Consider the following 25,204-nt stretch of genomic DNA (forward strand, 5'->3'; position numbering starts at 1 on the left):
GAATTATTCATACCAACCCCAAAAAATTAATTTGCCTATTCCTGACGTCATTAAGCTTAGCTTCTATTTAAATAAAATTTTTCAAACTGCTGGCATCCATCCAGCTCAACTCGGCTCCTGGTCTTTTTGCAGTTAATCTGCTTATTTGAGCTAACTGCATAGCATTTGATCCAGTAACATTTTATCTAAATGAAGAATGTAAAGAGCCTCATTAAAGAGCTTCTTTCTCTCCCTCCCTTACCCCTCCATCTTCCACCTTGCCACTCCCCCCTACCTCCCTCCCTTTCTCTCTTTTATTTCCATGCCACCGCTCTGTTAGTTTTCCTGGGACCTAATTGGAAACCCCTCATTTGTATTTTTTGGCAGCCCAGGCCAAAGTTTCCACTGTTGCTGCTACAGAGCTTTCTGATACGTGCCTTTTTCAACACCTCTATTATGCCTAGATGGAGTTCCTTTCTGATAAATCACAAAGCACAAATTCCACTAAAAAGACCTCCCCCCTCCTTCAGACTCTCCAAATTAAGCTCACTGTAGCTTTTCTGCTATTGTTGTTTTTGCTAGCTCTTTACTTTTGGGTGGAGAGAAGATATTCGACCCGGTGAGCCACTGCACACCCGAAAATTCTGCTTCGATGCAATCTCGCACAACAGTGCAGTCACTCTCTATGACTGTCATGGCATGAAGGGGAACCAGCTCTGGGGGTACAGAAAGGTAAGACTCAGCTCACTGAATGCATTCTTGAACTGCTGGGGTTAAGGTTTTCTACCTCAAAAGTTTGTTAACACACTGTTTTGATTTAAATTGTTACCCAGACACAAGTACAGACATTGGATTCAGACATTTGGAGACCAAGAGCAAAGATTAAAGGAAAGATAGGGTGTGCTGCAAGAGGCATTGCTTTTGGCTTTGCTCGTTGTGTGCACACCCATCACAGTCACTTATGATTGAAAAATGGCTTTGAGGGAGCCTGGGTGGCTCAGTTGGTTAGGCGTCTGTCTTCAGCTCAGGTTATGATCCCAGGGTCCTAGGATGGAGTCTTGCATCGGGCTCCCTCCTCAGGGAGGAGTCTGCTTCTCCCTCCCCCTCCACCACTCCCCCCTGCTCCTGCTTTCTCTCTCTCTTTCTCTCAAATAAATAAATAAAATCTTTTAAAAGAAAGAGAGAGAGGAAGAAAGAAGAAAGAAAGAAAGAAAGAAAGAAAGAAAGAAAGAAAGAAAGAAAGAAAGAAAGAAAGAAAGAAAGAAAGAAAGAAAGAAAGAAAGAAAGAAAGAAAGAAAGAAAGAAAGAAAGAAAGAAAGAAAGAAAGAAAGAAAGAAAAAGAGAAAGAAAGAAAGAAAGAAAGAAAGAAAGAAAGAAAGAAAGAAAAAGAAAGAAAGAAAGAAAGAAAGAAAGAAAGAAAGAAAGAGGAAGGAAGGAAGGAAGGAAGGAAGGAAGGAAGGAAGGAAGGAAGGAAGGAAGGAAGGAAAATGGCTTTTACCCAGAACATGCACTGCAAATGAAGGGACTAGTCTTAGCCCAGACAACTACCAAATGGAGAGACCATGTCCTCAATAAACCAATGTACACATGTGTAATTTTTAAGAATCTCAAGTCATACACACACACACACACACACACACACACACACACGCTTATGACCATTTATTTCTATCTCAGTCTCATTTGCTTGGGAGCTGTTTGGGTAAAGACAATTAGATTTACATAAATCCACACTCATGTAGGAGTAATTGTCATGACCTTCCTACAGGCTGACCCATTTGTAATTTGGCCACAATCCTGCCCAAGGATAACTAAGGAGAACTTATCTGGGGAATTTAGGTTTAAAAAAGTATAAAGTTAACATTTAATGATAGAAAAAGAATAGTTCAAAAGCAAATATAAAAAACACGTTTTATTGAGTTGATAAAAAGCAATTAATTTTTTATTTTAAAATATCTTCATCACGTTGTCTTTTGAAAACTTTTTAGGATACCACACAAATTTCTTTTCAACCTTTTTGGTTTTTAGGGCAGGACTTCCTAAACTATACAGAAAATGTCATACTCACAGTTTTAATCATGAGATTTGGCTATCCTGTGGCTGAGGTAAAACTTACGGAAAGCTAAAGGGAAGACTCTGCAGAGAATCAATATGGGGGACCACTGGTTTTCATACTTGTTCCCCCACTTAATAAGCTTTCTGGTATCCACTCTTTAGGGGTGGGCACCTAAAATCATACTCAAAGGCAGACTTATTTGTACAAGTTTCTTCTGCATACCACCACCCGCCACGGCCTCTGGCAGATGGTGACTCTGTGTCCAGAAAAAGTATAAAACATCAGTTGTATCCTTCTGTTTTCCTTATGAACTGCATCATAAATGATTAATCTTGCCAAGCCCTCTTTGTTATTCAATATGATACAATCTATGTGCAATGCAATAAGAAAGTTGTTTTGTTTTGTTTCTTTGGTTATATTTTTTTTTTTTAGAGAAACGTTTTGAAGGTTTTGTTTTGTTTGGTTTGGTTTGGTTTTTTATCAGAGAGAGAGAGAGAGAGAGCACAAGCAGGGGAAGCAGCAGACAGAGGGAGAGGAAGAAGCAGGCTCCCCACTGAGTAAGGAGCCTGATGCAGGACTCCATCCCAAGACCCTGAGATCATGACCTGAGCCAAAGGCAGTCACTTAACCAACTGCTGACCTTTAAGAAGTTCCTTTCTGAGCACATCAATAAAATCCCTGATTCACCATTCACCTAGTATGCTGGTTGTCCCTGATGAACAGACCATTTCTCATTATTGCACATTTACAGCATGAGACTCAGAACACTCAATAACGTGCAATTAAGCCAAGAAAATACAGTTGTTTTCATTAGGGAGCTTACAAAAGCTTACAGATGGATAAAACCAACTAATACACATGCACCCAGAGCTCCTGGAGTGGGAAAAAAATGGCTGTGGTGATTTCAAGAGGTAACTCTTACAGTTTTAACATTTTAAACCTTTCCAGGACCCTAAGGGACTCCGGAAGGGGACCCACTGGATACAATTGTGCTATGGCTCCTTTCTCAGATGCTTTTGTAGCTGCTGGCCTTGCATTACTTGGCAAAAAGTTACATTCACTATGTATTTATATAACAAGCAAGGTATTTATACATAATCGGGAAGATGCCTAAGGCTCAAAATGGAAAGTTTCTGAAATATCTCATCCTGGTCGATGATGACTCAGGCTTATTCAAATGCACCTGTTTTTGAAAGTGCTTGTTTATTTCGTAGGTTATTCCCAAAGCACAAAGAGAGAAAGCACAGAGAAGCCTCTCTGGGGTGTTACCTTGTCTATTTAGATGCACTACTTGGCCCTGGAGGTTTCCAGAGAGCTTAGCATCTTTTGAGGCAGCTTTGGAGCTCCCTCTTTTTATTAGCATATTCATGAATAAACAGGATCCCTAAGACTCTCCTAATTGCCTAAAGGACCGCAGTGGGCCATCTCCTAAGCTCCAGAGGTAATCATCATCATCATCTCCAACTGTTAAGGAGGCATTGAGCTAGTGCTTTACACATATTACCTCAAACCTCACAACCACCTAGGTACAATTATGTATAGTTCACAGAGGAAGAAACCGATACTAGCATGTTTGCGCTAGAGCCAACATTCAGATTCAGGTGCATTTGGCGTTAAAGCCTCTACTCTTTCCTCTGCCACGCTCTTAAGAAATCAGATCAGTATTCCTACGAGAGTTCCCCAGCGCCCTTTGGATTCAGCACCACTGATAGCAACCAAGCCCTCCTCCCAGCTACATGGCAACTTCTTGGAGAGGGAAGGTGGCCTGAAGCTCCTTTGCTTGAGTGGGCGAAGGCTGTTGTCAGGCCCCACTTTCTGACCCATTGGCAGCCATTGGCTCTCAGATGTACTTTTCTTTCAGGAAGATTTTTGGGTCGTTTCCCACCTTTACTGAGATATAATTGACATATATAGCCTTGTGTACATTTAAGGTGTACAATGTAACAATTTGATATATGTATATATTGCAAAGTGACCACGACCATCGGTTTAGTTAATACATCCTCCTCACATAGTTACAATTTTTTGTGTGATGAAAACTTTTAAGATCTACTCTCTCAGCAACTTTCAAATATACAACACAGTATTATTAACTATGGTCACCATGCTGCACATTATATCCCCAGAACTCATAACTGGAAGTCTGTACCTTTTGAACACCTATATCCATTGCCCCCAACCCCACCACCCAGCTTTCAATTATTCTTAGATGTGAGTCATTGCCACCATAAAAAAAAAAAAAAAAAAAAAAAGGTGGGGGAATTATAGCCTTGTAACTAACTAGGTTCAGTAATACAATCATGTCCCACAACACAAGTACCAAGGGTAAAGAATCCCATTCTTGGTTTCCTTTTACCACTAGGGGGACCCCTCTTACAAAAACAATGACTTGGTGACAGTGAAAATATTTAAATGATCAACTGATACAAAACAAAAAACTTTCTTCCCTCTTCTTCTACCCTTATATCTAATTAGTCGCTAAGACTTGTCAAACCCCCCACCCTCCGCCCGTATCTCAAAAATCTATCCTCTCTGCCGTGTCTACAGCCCCTACCCCATTGGCTGCTCTTCCTCTCTTACCCCTGGATGACTGTCAGAGCTACCTCAAGGGTCATCCTGCTTCCTGTCCCTTCCCTCACTAACCCATCTTCCATCCTGAAGTCAGAGGGAGTTTCTACAAAATCTGGTCATTACATTCCTCTGTTTTATAACTTTACTTGGTTTCCCACTAAGCAGAAGATAAAGTGCCTTCTTACAATTCTTATCCTAGACCCTTCACAATCTGGTAATCATAATGATTTCCCATCAAGCCTAACACATCCTAATTCATCCTGAAACTGTGATCTTGAATAAATCATTTTGCATCTATGATTTTCAGCTTCCTTATCAACATAAGAGGGATGATAATTAAGTGGGCAAAACCATGTAAAAATTAGCAGTTTCTGACCACATGATCAAATTTATATTCATATGGCTGACAAATGCAATTTGTACGCTGAAAATAGTGGTAAAGTGTATCCTGATAGACCACATTTCACAGCAACCTATCCTAAGCAATATTAACTACTGTTACCCACCCCCCAAAACTTAAGAGCTATCGCCCTTTTCTTCTTAACTAAAGTTTTATTGGAGTATATATAGATTAAAATATATATATATATTATATATATATATATATATAAGATATATAATATATATCTTAATTTGGATTTTTCTAGATGTGTACCTTAAGTGACAATTTGAGGGCATTTCATTTGGGAGATGCACTCCAAAATCTTGGTAGGAAGTAGGTAAGTGAATGAGAAAGGGATGGGAGCCAATAAAAGGTGAATTATAAAGCAAGTACCACTGTGGGCGATTAGAACTCAATCCTACTGAAGATCTCCGGAAATGGTATAGAGCATGTGTCAGAGAGCAAGGGATTTGGGATACTTATACAGCACTCTAGTCAACCTGAGGTTAAGATTGCTCCTAAGAGGAGGGGAGTTTATTCTCTGACATCTCTGGACAGACAGAATTGTTCTTGGAAACCAGAGAAAGCCCTTAGGGAGTGAGATACCGTGGCCAACTGAGGGATGTTGGGCCAGCATGCCCTGAATTGGTGAGGCCTGAAGAGCTATGGGCACGGTACAGATACTGCATGAGAATCCAGTTGCTCCACATTTTCATCAACTCTTGGCATTGTTTCTTTTTCTTTTCCTCTTTTCATTTTGTGGTTGTAGAGTGATATCACATGCTTGTTAGCTGCTTTGGATATCTTCTTTGTATAGGGCCTGTTAAGTCTTTTGGCCATTTTTTAACATGGGTCATCTGGCTTTTTCTTACAGACTTTTCGATAGATAGAGAGAGAGATAGAGAGAGATAGATAGAAAGATACAAGTGCTTCGTTGGACATACATATTGTAAATATCTTATTCCAGTTGATTTCTTTCCTTTGTTCTCTATGGAATATCTTGAGGAAGAGCAATTCTTTATGATTAGTGTCTTTTGTGTCCTGTTTAGGAAATCTTTGCCCACACCAGTCATGAAAGTAGTCTTCTAAGTCATCTTTGGAAGATTTATTGTTTAATCTTCTACCTTTTGATATATAATTCCATGAAATATTTTCATGTATGCAGTGTAATATGGGGTTGATTCCTTTTTCATATTTATGTCTAAATCGATCAATCACCATTTATTAAAAAGGACATTTTTTTCCTGCTGCATGGAGGTAGCACCTTTGTCACAAGTCAAGGGGCCTAATATTCACAAGTCTATCTATGAATCCTTAGGTTTTTACCATCTAAGACTAGATAGTCTTAGCCACACAGAAAGTAACCTAATGGAAATAAATTAACTTAATCTAATAAGAGGGATATCCAAAAACCCACAACAGCCATCACTCTTAGGGGTGAAATGTGAAAGCTTTCCTCCAGGGACTAGGAATAACATATAATATCTGCTTTCATCGTTTCTATTTTACATAGTACAGGATAGCCTATGCAGAGTAATCAGGCAAAATAAAGAAATTAAAAGGTATGAGAGGGGCATTGGGTGGCTCAGTCGGTTAAGCGTCTGCCTTCGGCTCAGGTCATGATCCCAGGGTCCTGGGATCAAGTCCCATATCGGGCTCCCTGCTCAGCGGGGAGCCTGCTTCTTCCTCTTCCTCTGCCTGCCACTCCCCCTGCTTGTGCTCTCTCTGTCTCTGTCAAATAAATAAATAAAATCTTTAAAAAATAATAAAAATAAAAAGTATGAGAATTGGAAAGGAACAAATAAAAGTCAATTCACAGATGAGATAGTATATAGAAAATCCAAAAGATTATATATTCAAACTATTAAAACTAATAAGTACCTTTAGAATAGTCCTGGATACAAGGTAAATATAAGAAAAACAAATGTCTATATACCAGCAACAAAAAAATAGCAAATGAAATTCAAAAATAATTTCATTTGATCACCATGAAAAGCAAAATAAATCTTACAACAGAGGTGAAAGACATTTACACAGAAAGCTATAAAACATCACTAAGTGGAATTGAAAGCTATATGGGGGGATCTATCATATTCAAGGATATGACTCAACATTGTGAAGATAACAGTGTTTAAAAAGGTATATGCATTTAATGCAAAATCAGTCCAACCCCGGCAGGTTTATTTGTGGAAATTGATAAACCGATTCTGAAATTTATATGGAAATGGAAGGGCCAAGAATAGCCAAGAAAATGTTGACCAAGGGGAAGAACATTCATATCAACAACATATCAAACATTACAAAAGCACAGTTTCCAGGGTATTGTAAAGGTACATTTAAGGCAGTATGCTGTTGACCTAAGGTGAGCTTGACTGAGGCTCCCTAGAAGGTGAGCCCTGGGTATTGATATTTTTTGAAGGCTCCTAAAACATTCTCATGGGCAGCCAGATGGAGAATCCCTTTACTAGCTCCAATGTTTACCTACTTTCTTTACCCTACTCCTCCCTCCTGCCTTAGTTGGAATTTGCCCCCTTATTTGTATTCCTATACCATTTTGATTCTTCTTTTGTACCAGGAACATTGTATTCTACATAGTTAGTCTCCCTTTATAGATTATTAATTACCTGAGGGCAGGAACTTTTTCTTTTCTTTCTGTATATCCTGCTTAATGTCTAATATAGAGAAGTTCCTAAATAAGCATTTTTTAAATAGCTTAAAGAACTACTGGGTTCAATTATTGATATGATCCTCTCCTTCATAAACCCCAAGATGTGCTGGATAAAATTTAACATATCTCATGGAAGCAACCCAAATGTCCATTAATAGATGAGTGAATAAAAAAGTTGTCAGATATATGTATATATATATATATATATATATATATATATGATGGAATATTCCTCAGCTATAAAAAAGGATGAGATCTTGCCATTTGCAACAACATGGATGGGACTGGAGGGTGTAATGCTAAGTGAAATAAGTCAACCAGTGAAAGACAAATACCATGTGATTTCACGTAGATGTGGAATCTAAAAACAAACAAACAGCAGAAACAGACCCATAAATACAGAGCAGAAACTGATGTTTGCCAGAGAGGAGGGGGTGGGGAATGGGCAAAATGGGTGAAAGGGAGTGGGAGATACAGGCTTCCCCTTATGGAATGACTAAGTCATGGGGATGAAAGGAACAGCAGAGGGGATACAGTCAATGGTATTGTAACAGTGTTGTATGGTGACAGATGGGAGCTACACTGTAGTGAGCTCAGCATAAGGTATAGAGTTGTTGAATCACTATGTTGTAAACTGAAACCCATATAACATTGCGTGTCAACTATACTTCAGTTAAAAAGAAAGAAGGAAGAAAAAAAACAAAACACTTAACACTTTTTTTTTGTCTCAGGACAACATACACAGCCTCCCCAAAGACCAAAAGTGAAAGGTTTAAATTACTGTTCTTAGTTGCTCCCTGGGGTGTTCTTGTAATTTAACTGCCATAAGAAAGGGCTTAAAAATAACATCAAACAGGAAGTACAGATGAGAAGTTTCCTTTCAGGCTAAATTGATAACATTGCAACAGTCACATTAGTTTAAAAAGTGAGTGGGCGGAATTCTTGGCATGTGCCTACATTTGACTACTTATTGTAACTTGTGATATATGCCAGGGCTTTGGCCTCCCAGCTCATAAAATCCTTCTGGTCCCCAAAGATGCCAGATGGAAGGCCACAAGGTTCTTATTTTTAAAGTGTTCTGGTTAGCTATTGATTTAGGACCAAAAATGAGGAAAGTACATACAAAAAGTTTAATTAAAAGGCATGTATTTCAACTTGGGTTATATATATGAAGCCCCACTACAAAATCCTGGACTTGTGGTCATACTTAGGCAGTCACACTATCCCAGTTCAGCCCATTCATTTCTGGACAGTCCCAAGTATTAAAAAGTTCTTCCCTGGCCTTTGAAACCACACCAGTTAAGTTTAATCCGTTTCACTGAATACAGATCCCAAATATTTGAACAATGCTTGCCCTATCTTTACTCTTTACTTCTGATTAAATGGTCTGATTTTCTGCCGCTACTGTTCATATGACTTAATTTGGATCTACCTCAATTTCCTGGACACGCACTCTTAACATACTCCAGATAGTTCTAGAAAGTGTCATGATACCCAGAACAGAACACAATATTCTAGGTGTGTTCTGACCAAAGCGAGTAGAATCTGTTTCTAGCATTCTTTGTTATGATTAAGTTAATTGATTTTCTACCTTCACTTCACATACTTAACTTTTTAATGAATTTTCAGTATAAAAACTCAGTCTTTCTCTCATTTTGCTACACAGATGCATCTCTACAATCTTCTACCTGTATATTTCATCTTTTACACTTGTGCAGCTATCCATTTGTTTCTCTTAAATTCTATCTCACCAGATTCACCTCAACCTGGGTTTTGACTCATTGATCTAACTTACTAGCCATCAAACGAGTTTTGTTCCATCCATGAATTGGATCTGCATGTATTCACGCCTTCTTCTAAGTTGTGGATCCCAATGCACCAGGCCAAGAACTGAGCCCCCTGTCATATAATAGAGGTGACGCTGATCCATTAACGAGCATCATTTGAATGAGGTTATTCAACCAGATACAAATTTACCTAATTGTTATTTCTTCTAGCCCACATTTCTCCAGCTTGCCAAAAGAGAACAAATAGAGGCTTTTCAAATACCTTGCTGAAAACAATATGCACAATGTCTACATCTTACTCCCATTTGTAATGGGAGACTTAAGTCCTTGTACCCTAAGAAGTTACCATCTTCGATTCAAATGAAGGATTAAACTGAGAAAGAGGTTAACACCCAGGAGGGAAATACATTCAGCACAACAATGATGCTACCTTTTCAATAGTGTTATCTTCCCATCCTGTTTTTATTTGTATGTCTCACTTAGTTGTCACGACCTTCTAACTTTTGCTGTTTCTGAGTAACTTAGCAATATTCCTGTCAGTTAAGAATATCCTAACAAACTTAACTGCCATTCTCTGGTCACTCAGAACAAGAATGACTCCATCGCAGACTATCCCAGGCTCTAACATAAGGATAAAGGCTTCCTGAATTAAATGCCTGCCAAGATTTAGACTAACAAAAAAGAATCTAAGTAATAAAAACTATAAACAATTTCAGTTAGTATTTAAATTTAAATTAGTATTTGCTAATGAGCAGGGGTAGAGGTGGAATAGGATTGCTCGTTGGCTCAGCCAAGAAGAGCGATGACGCAAAACTTAGAGGTTAAGAGCAGAGGCTCTGGGTCCTGTGGGATTAGAGACTGGGGTTCTGGCTCCCATGTGGGTCCTGGCTCTGGGATCTTGGAAAACTTCCTTACTATGCACTTTTGTTTCCTCATTCATAAAATGGGGATAATAATAGTTTCTATCTTAGAAGACTGTTGTAATGCTTCAATAAAATTTAAATGTACCTAGCACATGGCACTTAAGAGTTCAAGTAATGCTAACTATTGCAAACTATGTGTTCAACAAACTATCTTCTGATTTAATTATAGCTCTTCCAGCAAGTTTACATATAGGAAAAGATGGGCTAATTAGTTGTTTTTCTATATTGCACATTTTTGTGCCATTTTAGTCACTAAGCTATAGCTAGATATTAGATAGTAAATTCCATGAGAGCAGGGGTTTTTCTCTGCTTTCTTTCATTGAGTACCTAAAACACTGGTTGACATACAGTTGGTGCTTAATTAGTATTTGTTGAATAAATAAATAAATGAAGCTAGCTTCCTATTTGTCCACATTCACTATCCCTTCAGATTGCTTATGTGGTTTACGTAGATAAAATGAGAAAATCTACATAGAATACTCAGCATTGCCAGACACATAGATTCATACAAACACAGGAAGAACCAAGCCTTAGCAACGTACCCCAGTCCCCTGCACGGTATCTCTTGGATATCATCGTCTGGAATTCACGTTGCTCGTTGTGCTCCAGTCACACCAAATGACTTGCTGGTCCCCAGCACACGAGCAAGCTCTCCATTACCTCTGACATATCTCCTCCCACTCTCTTCCCCCCGATCCCAGTCCCCCTGCTTTCCCTCTAGCCCCACAGTGGGCATTCCTGCTTAATACCTTTGCACTGGCTGTTCTGTCTAGAACTCTCTTCCCCCCAGATATTGGCATGGCTAATTCCTTCACCTCTTCAAGACTACCCATATGCCACCCTCTTAATGAGGCGTACCCTCGTTGAGCTGCCCTATGTAAATTTGCACACTGGCTATATATATATTCCCACAACCTCACCCCCACCATGCCTCTGCCTTTGGCATGTAAGTTCCAGGAGGGTGGGGGGTTTTGTCTTGTAAAGTTCACTGAAATATCCTAGGCACCTAAAACAGCACCTAATAAATAGTAGGTCCCACATAAATTTTTGTTGAATAATTTGAATGCATAAATGCACACGCTATCACGTCTCTCCTTTCCCATGTTCCTCTCTACATATGAAATATATATCTTTTTTTTTAAAGATTTTATTTATTTATTTGACAGAGAGAGACACAGCAAGAGAGGGAACACAAGCAGGGGCAGTGGGAGAGGGAGAAGCAGGCTCCCCGCCGAGCAGGGAGCCCGATGCGGGGCTCGATCCCAGGACCCTGGGATCATGACCTGAGCCGAAGGCAGAAGCTTAACAACTGAGCCACCCAGGCGCCCCTGAAATATATATCTTACATATTATTCCCCTTCATCCACAGTCTCACTGGCACTTTTTTACCTCATACATTTCTTGTTTACCTCTTGGTCTGCCCCACTTCTTGGGTCAGGAGATGCATCTCAGCTTATCTTTCTAGGCCAATCTCCTAATACATACCAGAAAACGAAAGGCATTCAATAAATATTTATTGAACTCTGACCTGAATCATGTTGTATTTCAGGCAAAGGACTGCAACACATGAATCATATACAAACTCTGACCATGATTATATAGAAGAACTCATTCCCGAGCCATATATCACCTTTGTTCTGCAAACCCTTTTGCTTAAAATGGAAGGTACGGGTATTCCAATGTGGATAACTGGTTGAGGCAGGAGCTGATTTTTGCAAATTCTATTTTGCCAGGATTTCAGAGAATGCAATTTGGTCTTGAATAGCTGGTCTCGGACCAGATGGTTTGTACATTCTGATTTTTAGAATTGGGGATGCTCCCTGACTAAAAATAAATTAAGGGAAGATGCAGAGTGGAAGCACTTATTATATGTAGGACATTATGCCAGCGATTTTACATATATTAACTCATTTTATCCTCACAACAAACTCATGCAGGATATATTATTATCTACATTTTACAGATGAGGAAGCTGGAGTTCAGAGAATTAAATACTGCCCAAGGTCACACAACGAGGACGTGGCATGACTGGAACTTGATCCAAAGCCCCTGCAGAGCAAAATCCCAGCCCTTGACACAGTATAGGTTGCCTTCCTTCCCCGCCCCCGTGTGCGAGTTCTATCCTTAGAGTCATCTTTCTACACATTGTGAACTCACACACTTATTTCATTGTCTTTGCCTCTGTGGTGTTTTGTTCTTTTATTACCTTGCACATAGCGTGGAATGCTTTCTACAACTTATTCAGGCCTTCAAAGCTCAGACCCTGTAGAAGTATGGAATCTAATCGAATTTAGTGGCAGTCGACGAGTGTCACACGATACCAACCAAATCGCAGGCCTGCTTCGGGAAGGTGTCCCTTCACAGCATGGTCTGACTGGCCGGAACTGGGCATTGAGTCTGACCCGACTGGATTAGGAAGGGCAGTGCCACAGTCCTGGATCTGAACTTTTTCATTTCCTGCTCAAGGATTTCTCATTTTCTTAGGCAAAACCAAAACAGGAACAACAGGGAGGAAGCAGGCCGGGAAGGTGGGAGCGGTAGAGGAGACAGGAGAGGTAGTTTGCCCTATTACACTGTGAGCAGCCGGAGTAGTCAGTCAAAAGCACCTCTTAAGGAGGACTGGTAGTGGGGCACCTGGGTGGTTCAGTTGGTTAAATGTCTTCCTTCGGCTCAGGTCATGATCCCAGGGTCCTGGGATGGAGCCCCGCATCGGGTTCCCTGCTCCGCGGGGAGTCTACTTCCCCACCCCCCGCCCCTTCCTGCTCGTGCTCTCTCTCACTATCTCTCTCTCAAATGAATAAATAAAATATAAAAAAATACAGAGGATTCGTATGGAACAGCAGACTTGCCAAAGCACACAGAAGTCTATTCCAAAGGTCTGGGGAGGCTGACAGAGCCTCCAGAAGCTTCACCTGTAGGACCTGGTGGACATCCCCAAAGACAAGGGTGAACAGAGCTCAGTCTATAACTAGAGAATGATCAATCTGTCAATCTGTTGGGTATTGTTGATAGTCTCTAGTTTGATCCCCTGTCCCTTGTCTCTGTCAGTCAGCAGTGAACTTTAGAATAAAAGGTTCATTCAATTTTATGGCCAGGAGAGGCCTTACAGATTAATCTCATTCACCCTCTCATTTTACTGATGAAGCTTCTCAGCCATAGATGGATTAAGGACACTTAACTTTTCAACTTCTATGAGAGCACAAAGTACAATAACAGAAAACATATTCTGGATTTTTCAGGGCGGTGCTGAATTTGCATATCCTGTCTGATTGTCCTCCTGTGTATACCTGTATTTGTCAGAGGCTGTGTTCCAATTTGAGATTCGGAGAAATATGATCACCTTATGGCTCAGAAAATACTGTTCAGAAAATCCAGTTTGGCTTTTGCATCCGTACTAAAGTACACAAGCTGGTGAAGGGAAGAGAATAAAACCATGTTCTACTCCTTTCTTTTCTCATTTTTTTTTAACTTTCATAGAAATATGTGCTTTGGGGGAGAAACTGTGAGCATATAAATGTCCCCACTTGAGCTACTGACGAAGGGAACAATAGAAGAAAATACAGATAAGTAAGGGAGAAAAAGAAGTAGACACAGGTGGAACAAAGTGAATTAGAATTTAGTAGGTCACACAGAATTTTCAGGAATCGAACCGCTTAGGAATGCTCTTTGAAAAATTGACTTAAATATACCATGTAGCTAAACTGGTAGAAGTTAGGGTCAGGAGACTGAGCATGAGAGATGCTGGGAAGCAAGAGGGTGAGCACAAAAGAGACCACAGACAAGGGACCACCACAGCTGTGAGGAAGGTTCCCTAAATGTAAGTTTCACCCCAAGAGAGAATGATGCATGGGATGAGCTGCAGAGCATGCTTGCCTCCCTCCTGGACTCTGCTCTCCGCACCCAGAGTAGGAGGGAGCTCCTCAAGAGCTTCCCCTGAGGTCAAACAGCAGCCGAGGTAGGAAAGCCCCAGGTGAAGAAAAGGGGAAGGACACCTCTTTGTGGAAAGAAAATAAAATCCACAATAAAGCCAGGAAACTTCAGAAAACAAAAGAGAAGAATGAGCCTTTGTATGAGGCGAGCTCTTTGGTTACACTAAACAGAAGCAAGCACTAGATTGCAGGCTCTGCCTTTCTCCTTCCTTATTCTTCCTTCACACACTGCCAACCAGTGCAAACATCCGGATCCTAAAAGGACATTAAATATTGGTTGATGGAGTCCTAACATCCAGGAGCAACCCAGAAATATTTACACAGTCTGCCTGAGAGACTCTGTCATTGTAAAAGCATTGTGAGTCAAGTATTCCCCAGTTAAAGAAAATAATCAGAATCTCTGAACATTTCCTTAAAAAAAATAGTATTTGGTCCCGGAATTCAAGCAATGATTTGAGAACGCTTTTTACATGTTCTTGGCAATTTTTTTTTTTCATAGACGCTGTAAGAGACAAAAGTTTTTGTTACCAGTTAAGGAAAGATATTTTTTTCTCTCTACATTAACTTCCTTTTCCCTACTTGAACAATAAAAAGAGGTGTGTGTTGGGGCCCCTGGTTGGCTCAATTGGAAGGGTGTGTGACTCTTGATCTCAGGGTCATGAGTTTGAAACCCACGCTGGGTGTAGGGATTACTTTAAGATAAAAGAGGTGTGTGTTGGAGCCTATTCAGATAGTGGGTTTGCTCACCACTTAAGCTTGGTGACCTGATAGTAGCTTTCTCTCACAGAGCTGTTAGCTTTATCGTGTACTTAGCAACTTTCTTTTAAAAAAGTGAATACTGCCTCATTCCTCCCTTTTACAGAAAGCAGTGAGAATTGTACCACAGGAAGAGCTGTAATGGCAGAAAGGGAGGTTGGAGAAGATCCTAAAGCTTCAGAGTTAAGAGATTTGAGTTTGTACATGGAGCTACGGCCTGTGCATCAGATATCTCCACCCCCATATCTTCCGAAGAAGGCAGCTGAGCACCTAGCTCATTTGGTTCCTGTTTCTTTTTGTATTTCTCTTTCCCATTAGAGGCTCGACATAAGCGGAGGGAAAATTATGACTCTTCTGTTCTTCTCTCTCTCTCTCTCTCTCTCTCTCTCTCTGTGTGTGTGTGTGTGTGTGTGTGTGTGTGTGTGTGAACGCACCTGCTGTCATTGTTTGCTATGGACAGAATTACCATTTTTGTATATGTGCCTCTCCCCAAATAGCTACATTATTAGCTACTTGGCAAGCAACCTCAAATACTTAGTATCTTTAAAACCCAAACATGTAGCAAGATGCTTACTACAGAGTAGGAAATGGATGGATTGCTTTTTTAACATGGTGGGTGAAGGAATGAATTCTTTGTTTCTGACTGAACCTGCTTGGAGTCCCTACATACAGCCAGTGGACCCTGGGGCACTGTTCTCCATGTGGTTATCCAAACTGCTATTGTTTAATTTGGGAGATGGTCTCATTTTCACACTATGGGTATATACTGAAATATAAACAGGGATATTTTACTTCCTCTGTATATTTTGGGTTCTAACCATTCACCATATATTATTTCAGCCCTTTCTTTTCTTTCTGATCCCTCCAGGACAGAACATTATTCCATCCTGTGAGCAACAGCTGCCTGGATTGCAACCCTGCAGAGAAGAAGATTTTCATGGCCAGATGTGACCCTCTATCTGAGACTCAGCAGTGGATTTTTGAACATATTAATATGACTGTTTTAGAAAAATTTAACCACCATGCCAGCTCCTAGAAAGAAGGAAGGAGGGAAGAATGAATGATTACCTACAGATTATAAAAACTAAATTTTAGCCAGCATCTGGGTCAAAGGAGTCAGGAATAACATTTCCTAGATCCAGGAAGCCGGGTTTAAAGATTTGTAAATGCCATGTCAAAGTAGGTTGTCCTGCAGAAATTCCTGCATCTGAAGAACTTGGCCGAGAATCTCACCAGCTGCATCTGAGAACTTGAGACTAGCAGTGCCCTTGCTGGCCAAGGGCAAAGATTATTTAAGGACTTTTCCAAACAACTGCTGAGTTAATAAATCCTAGCATTTCTCAGGTCAAATCCTGCAGTAGTGAGTAGCTATGAATGGATCCTATTAACCGGGTGGGAGGGGGGCGAAAATAGAGTGCATGACTGCAACCCGAGGAAACCACAGGTTTAGAACTAGCCACGCTTAAGGGGTGAGCTGTCCTCTCTGGTGCCATTCTCTAAGAATGGGTTAAGCAGGTTTAACCCTTAAAAGTGCTGCAGATGATTTTAGAGTGCTCATGCCATTCTGTTGTTTTCTTTTCAAACGAGGGTGCGCTATCTAATGTTAAAACTCAAGTTACATAATGAAACGAACTTCCAGTGTTCGCATTCTTCCATTCACATTTCCTTTTAGAACAGAGGTAACTTATTGTTCATCAAAGCTCATGCTCCATACATCAGCTGAAGTTCTAAATCAGTGCCCTTGTATGAATCCAGTTTAAAAACGAAACAAAAACTATGCTACCAAGTTACTCCAAAGAGAAAGATTTCACAGAAGCAGCAAAACCGTGTAAGGTTTAGGAGAGGGATTTCCCTAAGAAGTCGATTTTTACTTTTCTATTACTTTTAGAATTTTAAAAGTCTGGTGTCTGTCCAGTCGTACTTCTTATTCAGGAAGGAAATGGAGTGAGGTTGATGTAATTTGTTTAGGAGATTCTGAAATCCAAATAAATCTACACTCCAAGTGATGTGTGAGAAAACAGCTTGGTTCACTTCGATTCTGTGTGATCGGTGCTGGGAACACAGACATGGTTTCATTTGTTTTGTTTCAGGGTTTTTTAAATTTGTTTGTTTTATATCGCTGATATTAATGATGTTTTTGTTTCACTTGGAAGCTCACAGAAGGAATTTCCATTAATAAAGTGCTTCTGACACCATTTTCTGTTAATGAGACAATACTTTAGGGGTGACGAAAGGAATGATTACAAAACTAAATGGAACATTTAGTCATTAAAAGACCTTTTTTTAAAAAAATTTTTTCAATAATTATGGAGGTGGGGGCACCTGGGTGGCTCAGTTGCTAAGCTTCTGCCTTCGGCTCAGGTCATGGTCCCAGGGTTCCTGGGATCGAGCCCCACATCGGGCTCCCTGCTCGGCGGGAAGCCTGCTTCTCCCTCTCCCACTCCCCCTGCTTGTGTTCCCTCTCTTGCTGTCTCTCTGGCAAATAAAAAAATCTTAAAATAATAATAATAATAATTATGGAGGTGGGGGAAGAATATACAGGGATCTATCGGGATGGGTCTTTGGACGAAAGGGTCATGTTTGCTATACATTTCTCAAGCTTTTTCAGGTAGAAAAAGTTTTTATTTTGCTTTTGTTGTTCCCGTTTAGCTTAGTTTTTCTGTTAATGAGCATGTATCTGTGGTCCAGGATAGAGAAGCATTGGGTTTTAGAACTGGGAAGACTCTTAGAATGCAGCCCCTTTGTTTTTCCAAATGAAGAACAAAAGGCCAAAGAGGGGAGTCCTGATTCCTGGCGAGGCAGATGGCCTTTCTGAGCGTGCTTTTCCTTGTGTACTCGGTCTTGCTCGCTCTGTTACCCAAAGTGTTTCTGGTTCTGACTTGAAACTTGAAACTTGAAATTTTCAGTCACGAGATGAGACTATTATGCCTCCTTGGGGATGTTTCTAAGAGTAGCATTCATGTTCCGAAACTCTAATATATGAAACGTTTTCTTGTAAACGTTCATGATTTTGTTCTCTCCTCAAAATCGAATCAAAATGTCCAGGAAACCTGCCCTGCTCATAGTTGGGGAAGAGTTACTCCATTATCTTTCCTGACTTTTCAAGCATTCTTTTGAGGAGCAATTCTTCTTAAAATGACTTTTTTTGTGTGTGTGTACGTCAAGAGATCTTGAAGCATGCGAGATGCAGAGTAAAGAAAACCAATAGTGAGAAACTAACCTGTGAGGTGAACAATTCCAGAGAGTGAGTGAAGATTTATCTCAAGTGTTTAGAAAGCAATCTGGTTGTAGAATTAGAGGAACCTATAAAAATTCACATTATGTCATTAAACAGTTGACTGCTATTTACAGTTCCACCAAAAAGCCACCCCTGGGTTTCGCACCCTGGAAAGTCCAGATCTGCAATATGTCAGGATGCTCTAATCATGGGAAGCTAGCCATAACATGTTTGGCACTGTTTTCTGAGAAACCCTGGAGACCGCATCATTTTAGTGTAACACCCACGATCAACAAAGATTGGTTTCCCGATCTCAGAGGGGCTTATCTCTTGCATCTAATCTTACCTTTGAGCAAAAGGATGTAATACAAAAAATAAAAATTAGCAAAAAAATTTCAGAGAAGGCTGAGACATTAAAGCCAACATTAAAACCTCAAACTGTCAAGCAATTGTGTGCAAATAGGAAACATCCAAACAAGACTAAAATGAAGCCCAGAGAATCGACTTCTTAGCAGAAGCGCAGAACACTGCCAATAAGCACATTTCAGGAGTCATTCCCAGTTCCCCCAAAGGTTGGGACTCCACTTACTTGAAAAACCACCATTACTATTGCAAAAAATAGAAAGTTACATATGTTCACATATTTGTTTGGCAAAGAGGAACTAAACGGTTATCAAGTAGATTCTCTTTCCTGGAAATAACATGATTCAGACATTAAACAGTACAGTTCTGACTTACCCTTTTATCAGAACGAGATGGAAAATAGCATAAAGTTAATCTGGCCTCAGGAACTGCTGCTTCTCCATAATAAGAAATGGTTTTGCCAGAAGTTAGAACATAACTTTTTATACCCTTATGTATGTACTGAGGAAAGGCTATGCTGAAAAGCAATTGTGAACTAATGATGGGATTTATACTTTGTTCCAAGATGAATTAATGCCATGGTAATAACAATGGATTAGCTTCTATGTCTACTGCTGTTTAGTTAAAAAATATGAATATGATCACATGACTTTTTAAATGTGCTCATTATATGAGGCCTCAGTGAATAAGTTCCAGAATTATTTTGTGAATTGGTAATATAGAACTTTATAAAGAGATGCGTAACATATAACGAACTGGATTTACCATCAATGAAAGAGAGGCTTAGGCCCATTCTATCCACGTTCTCACAAAACATAAAACCAATGAATGACAACACTTGACACCACTTCTTTGAGGAGCAGTTACATGGTTTTTTTTTTTAAGCCAAAAAATATGTAAAGGGCATATAAATATCTCTTTTGTGATTCTTGCCCTCACGTGGAAAGTTTCTATTTCAGTTCTTTCATAAGTAAGGAAATAGCAAAAAGAACTCCTTTATTGGAACAGGTAAAGTCCATGTCAGATACATCAGAAGAGCCAATGACACTTCAGTTATGAAGCCAGCTGTCCAGTCATGGGAGGAAGGCCACACTCACCATCAGGCGACATTCCTGGCCCAGGACTTGACAGAACGGAGTTGACAGCAAGGTCTGTCACCAACTGCTTTTGATTCCTGTCTTCAGTGTTAACAACGCAATCTTTCCCTGGAGGGGACCAATGCGAGCCCCACCCCACCCCCGTGCCTTCAGATGCTTCCAGATTACATTATTTAGAATTCAGAACCATCCTAACAATATGTGATTCTTGTGAACATTGATTTATCCCCGGGAATCCCTCTCGTAAAGTCTCCTTAGGCTTCTTCCCCTGGCAGAAACACAAGGCTGCAATACACTTTCCTAAACAGGTGCTGGAGATAAGGAAATAAGGCATGCCATATAAATCCTGAGAAGGAACACCTCGAAGGGAAAATATTTTTAAGTGGCTCTCCGCAATTCCGAGAGTAAATACAAATGGTGAGAGGTAAATTGTGTCCCTGACATGGGTGCATGCAGTCCTCTCCATTCACCGCATCGACAAGCTCCGCCTTGCCCCCCGTAACTCTCAGACACCACTAACTGTACTTACTCTCTCTGTGTGAAAACTGTGGCGGAGAACACCGAAGCGCAACAAGTGGCCCAGTCCTGCCCACACCGCCGATGTTGGAAGATTGCTCTTTGATTTATGTCTGTAGCCTCTGCTTGCAGAACTGGGAACTGTTTGCAACTCTATTTGGTAGACTTGACATTGGCTTTTATTCACAGTCACTCATCTCTACACTTGACGCACCAGGCTGGTGTGTCTGGTACTGTGGCTTCTCAGCAGAAAACAGCTCAGGCCCATGTTTGATACTTCACTTCAGAGAAACCTGGGAGCATTTCTTCCGTCCCTCCTGCCTGAAGCTGCCCCCTCCAGCTCACCACACAATAGCCTCCCGGGGCTGCCCAGTCTGCCACTCTCCACCTTTGCTTCGTCCCACCGTGATGCCACCGACCTCAACACAGAAGTCTTGGCTACATTTCAGAATCTTACTGTTCATGCTTTTATTCTGACATTACTCACCTTGGGGTGGGGGTGGGGGGGTGTTTGTAACTAAGTGATGTAGGTCCTGATTTACCAGGGACAGTCCTGGTTTATGCCTGCTGTCAGGTGCATTTATTAATAGTGCCCCTTTTTACTCTTACAAGTGTCCTAGTTTGAATAGCAAATCAGATGGTCACTATTTATAATCCACCTGCCTGTTTACTTCATAGTACCTTAGGGAAAGTTAAAATGTCCTCTATTAATGCTTATAGACTGCAAGAGACCAACTAGTCTTGTTCTTTCCCTTCAAACAAGATCAAGCAAAAACTAATTATATTTGTTGATCGCCTATCGCATTCACATGCAATAAGTTCTTTCCAGGTTGCATAAACGGAAGCTTTTCAATTAAGAGTTCTTGTACCCGGGGCACCTGGGTGGCTCAGTTGTTAAGCATCTGCCTTCGGCTCAGGTCAAGATCCCAGGGTCCTGGGATCAATGGAGCCCTACATTGGGCTCCCTGCTCAGTGGGAAGCCTGCTTCTCCCAACCCCCACTACACCTGCTTGTATTCCCTCTCTCACTGTGTCTCTCTCTGTCAAATAAATAAGATTTAAAAAAAAAGAGAGAGAGAGAGTTCTTATACCCACGTAAATCTTTTTGCTGAATTAAGAGGATTCTAATTTAAACGTTTTTTCATGATTATTAAAATATATTTAAAATAAACTAAGTCATTTTCGACTTTTCCAAGCTAAAAACAGTAGATGCTCACCATTAGCCATATTATTAATTTTCAATATTATGGTACTGGATAGAAATAGATAAGGTAGGTAGGTAGATAGATACATTCTATCTGCATTATTGGTTTTGTTTTCCAAAATGACTTTACATTTAACTCATTCCACCCTATCTCAGAGGTAGATAACATTACCATCCTTATGAAGAAACTGAAGGACTCAAAGTCAAGGGGTTCACCAGATCAAGGTCAACAGTTGATAGTGGCCTCTCTCCGTATTTGTAATTATTATTAACCTGTGACAAGTTAACCGTGGAGCCAGGACTGGAAGTCAGGCTTTCTGATGCTTAGGCCTCAGCTCCTTCCACTCTCCATGGTAATTCATACCTTACTCTAGGGTCGCTGGTCCCCAGCAAAACCAAATATGAGACGTATTGAGTTACTTCAAAAACTCTGTGAACAATCATTCCTTGGGGACCTCCATTTTTAACCCCTTAATTGTGTTTGCTTATCTCTGTACCTGTGTGTTTTGTTGGTTTTTCCACAAGCTTATTAAAGCAAGAACACCAAACTGAATTTAGGATTAGTTCCTCTTACTGAGATTTCCAGGGCACTTTGAAGAAGTGATCAACTAAAGCTATTTGCATAGCTCTGGAGGAAAATCCTAAAGCAAATACTTGCACTGTGTGATTGTCAATGGGCTCAGCCCTGGGGTGTGGGGGCGGGGGGGCAGTCACCAAGCAAAGATTTTGCAGTAAGTCTCCAAATTGACCTTCTTTCAGTTTTCTTCCTTCTGAAAAGTTCTGTCCAGGTACACTGAGGTGAGTTCTCTCTGCAGCACTTTCTCTCTTCTGGGGGTACTAATGCAGAATTTCTGGGTAAGTCTGCTAGATACAGATAATTCTACGATTGAAAAGACAATGAATTGCTTTGTGCCCCAGCTCTCAATGTCTTACAACTAGTAAATCCCAGTTAATTCTCTGACATGGTTGTCTTGCTCACATGCATGCACTACCGAAGCCTGAGAGCATGGCCAGCTGGGATCCACAGCTAAACTTATATTGAGAGGAACAGATCCAAGAACACCTTACTTCAAAAGTCCTCTAGCTTTTATTAGGCCAGTGCTTACTAAACTGTATCACTTGGAGGGATAGTTAAAACACAAATTTCAAGGCCACAGCCCTCAAATTTCTGAATCATTCAAACTGGGATGGGACCCAAGAATTTACATTTATACTAAATTTCCAGGGGATGCTGATCTTGATGGTCTGGGATCCCCACGTTGGCTTAGGTCAATAGTCTCACCACTTCGAAAATACCTTTTTAAAGATAGGTTTGTTAATCTTGAACATATTTAGAAACCATTATTATATTTGAAAGCCATCTATCAGAAATGATAAAACCAACGCACTCAAAATTCAAATGAGTCTAAGTCAGTTCAGTAAATATTTATACCTCTTCTGAAGCTCTTTAAACCAGGATTACAGAAGACTAAGAACAGGCTATATTGTGGTATCATAGTAAATATCTTTCTAATCACTTACATTTTTCAACTAAAGTATATAATGCCTAGGTCAAGACTCCTACCAGTAAGTGCCTGGCATTGAGCATCACATTAATAACTTAATCATTATTGTTCCTTCCTCTGAGCTGCTAGTAAACTTCATACCACGATAGAACAGTACTGAAAATCAAAAGATGGCATAGTATGGTTAAATAATTTACTTAACGCTGTTTTTCATTATATCAGCCTGCCTGGCCTAGACCATGTTTTTCTCCAGTTCTGTCTTATGAAAAGAAACATTACTTGTTTGGTGGCAAATACCTGGCCAAGCTCATTTCAAAACCATTGTGCAGATATGACTGACTTTCCTCTTTGAAAAATGCTACAAGTTAATTAAAAGTCTTTTACGTGCATCAGTATCTCACTATGTTCAACTCAGTTCAGCACCTTCATTAGAAATAATTGCAAAACGTAAAGAAAACCTTAGTATTTCTGCCATCTTGGAACTGTGGTTCTCTTGTAATCTTCTTTTCATTGAAAATAAATACTAAGATCTTTTTAAAGGTTATTTCTCCCTCATCCTCTGTCTGCAAAAATAAAAGGTTTTTTTTAGATTTTATTTGTTTATTTGAGAGAGAGAGCAAAAGAGAAAGAGAACACGAGCAGGGGGAGGGGCAGAGGGAGAGGGAGAAGCAAACTCCCTACTGAGCAGGGAGCCCGATGCAGGACTCAATCCCAGGACCCTGGGATCATGACCTGAACCGAAGGCAGATGCTTAACCGACTGAGCCACACCTAAGGATCCTCTGCAAAAATAAAAGTTAACAGAGAATATTTTTCATTTTTTTCTTTTCAGTTTATTTAAATTTTTACCCCTAAAGGCACACAGAGTAAATCTTCCAAATTACTATTTCTCCCCATTTTTCTGTGTGTGTGTGTGTATGTGTGCATGTGTGTGCATGTGTGTGTGTGTGTGTGCACATGCACTACAGGTGCATGAAAGAACATATGGGAAAAGGTGTTTTGCTTTACTGATATGTGCTATTCAAATTTCTATCATTCAGCACGTTGTTTGTTACAGAATTTATAATGTAGTCATGTGCCAAAAATCCAAACCACATGTGTTCAGATTTTATGGAGGAAAAATTGCAGTAGATGTGAAAATTTCTTTTAAAGCCAAAATGTAGACAGTGCATCTCAAATCGAAAAGATAAACTTCTACCACCAGGACTTTCAATTCTTTTTAAAGCTAGTGAGAACCAAGTGTTAACCAATGCTCCCCAATCCTAGTAACAAAGGGATTAAAGGGGGTGGGGAAGTGGCAGGGGGGTGAGGTTAAGAGAGAGAAAGAGAAACAGTCATGCTTTATTTTCCTAACGATAATTTCTTTTTTAACATCCTGGAGGAAGCAGCAGGGAAGTGTCAGCGTGACTGAGATGTCAAAGAAATAATCTCACAAAAGAAAAGCTGCACTAGAAGCAAGGAGCCACTTCTCATTAATATCTACCCGTTAGCAAATGGCGAGGGGCAGACACATAGAGGCACACACACGTTCTCGAAAACGGCTTTCAGTCGGAAGACAAGGATTTATAAAGAATGGGAGCTCAAACAAGTATTAAATAACTATGCAGAGTCACTGAAATGTTTAAAATAAAAATCTCTAGGGCAATTCATCGGGATAATAAATGCCTCTGCTTGAGAAAGGACATGGAGTGGAGGCTCTTTCATGGTGAATGACAGGAAGCCTTAACCAGGGGGGAGAGCTAATGACCGTGTTTCTACATTCCTCAGACATCAGTTGGGCTGCCAGAAAACCGCCTGTGGGGTTGAGGCAGTGATGGTTTAAAATGACCAGGGAGAAAGGCTACGGGGAAAAAATGAGCTGCAGCTTTGGTGGCAGCTTCTAAAGATGTTGATGAATATCTCCACACTTTGTGCTGTCTGCTACCCAGCCGAGCCACTGGCCAAGATGCGAAAATATTAGCAAGGCTCATTGAGAAATTATTCTTCTCCTTCCATTTCTTTTCAAGTTCTCCCCTATTCCTATCAATCCTGAGTAAACTTCCTCCAAAAATGAAGTTAAAACATCGGGTGACTTGAGGACGTCAGAGCATCTTTCTTGTCGAGGTAAAGAGAAATGTTAGAATAGCAAAATCCCCAATCTTCCTTCACATCACCTTTTCTGTTTCTCTTTTCCCAAACTAAGAAAAACATTTCAGACAATGCCAGTAGGATGGCCTCTTTCTCTGAGGACTCAATGCTCTCTAAATTTAATTC

The 25,204-nt window shown here is 40.3% G+C and overlaps 1 protein-coding gene across 1 annotated transcript in view; it reads left to right on the top strand.

The window, feature by feature from the left end:
* Positions 1-17,229, top strand: part of GALNTL6 (polypeptide N-acetylgalactosaminyltransferase like 6) — a 1,216,700-nt gene extending 1,199,471 nt beyond the window's left edge. The window contains exons 12-13 of the mRNA XM_027600276.2: positions 562-711; positions 15,920-17,229. Of these exons, the coding sequence (XP_027456077.1) occupies positions 562-711; positions 15,920-16,087 (318 nt within the window). The 3' untranslated portion in view covers positions 16,088-17,229. The remainder of the gene's footprint in view (positions 1-561; positions 712-15,919) is intronic.
* The last annotated feature ends 7,975 nt before the right edge of the window (positions 17,230-25,204 follow it).

Source organism: Zalophus californianus, chromosome 2 (genome assembly GCF_009762305.2).
Source record: "Zalophus californianus isolate mZalCal1 chromosome 2, mZalCal1.pri.v2, whole genome shotgun sequence".
Taxonomy (NCBI): Eukaryota; Metazoa; Chordata; class Mammalia; order Carnivora; family Otariidae; genus Zalophus; species Zalophus californianus.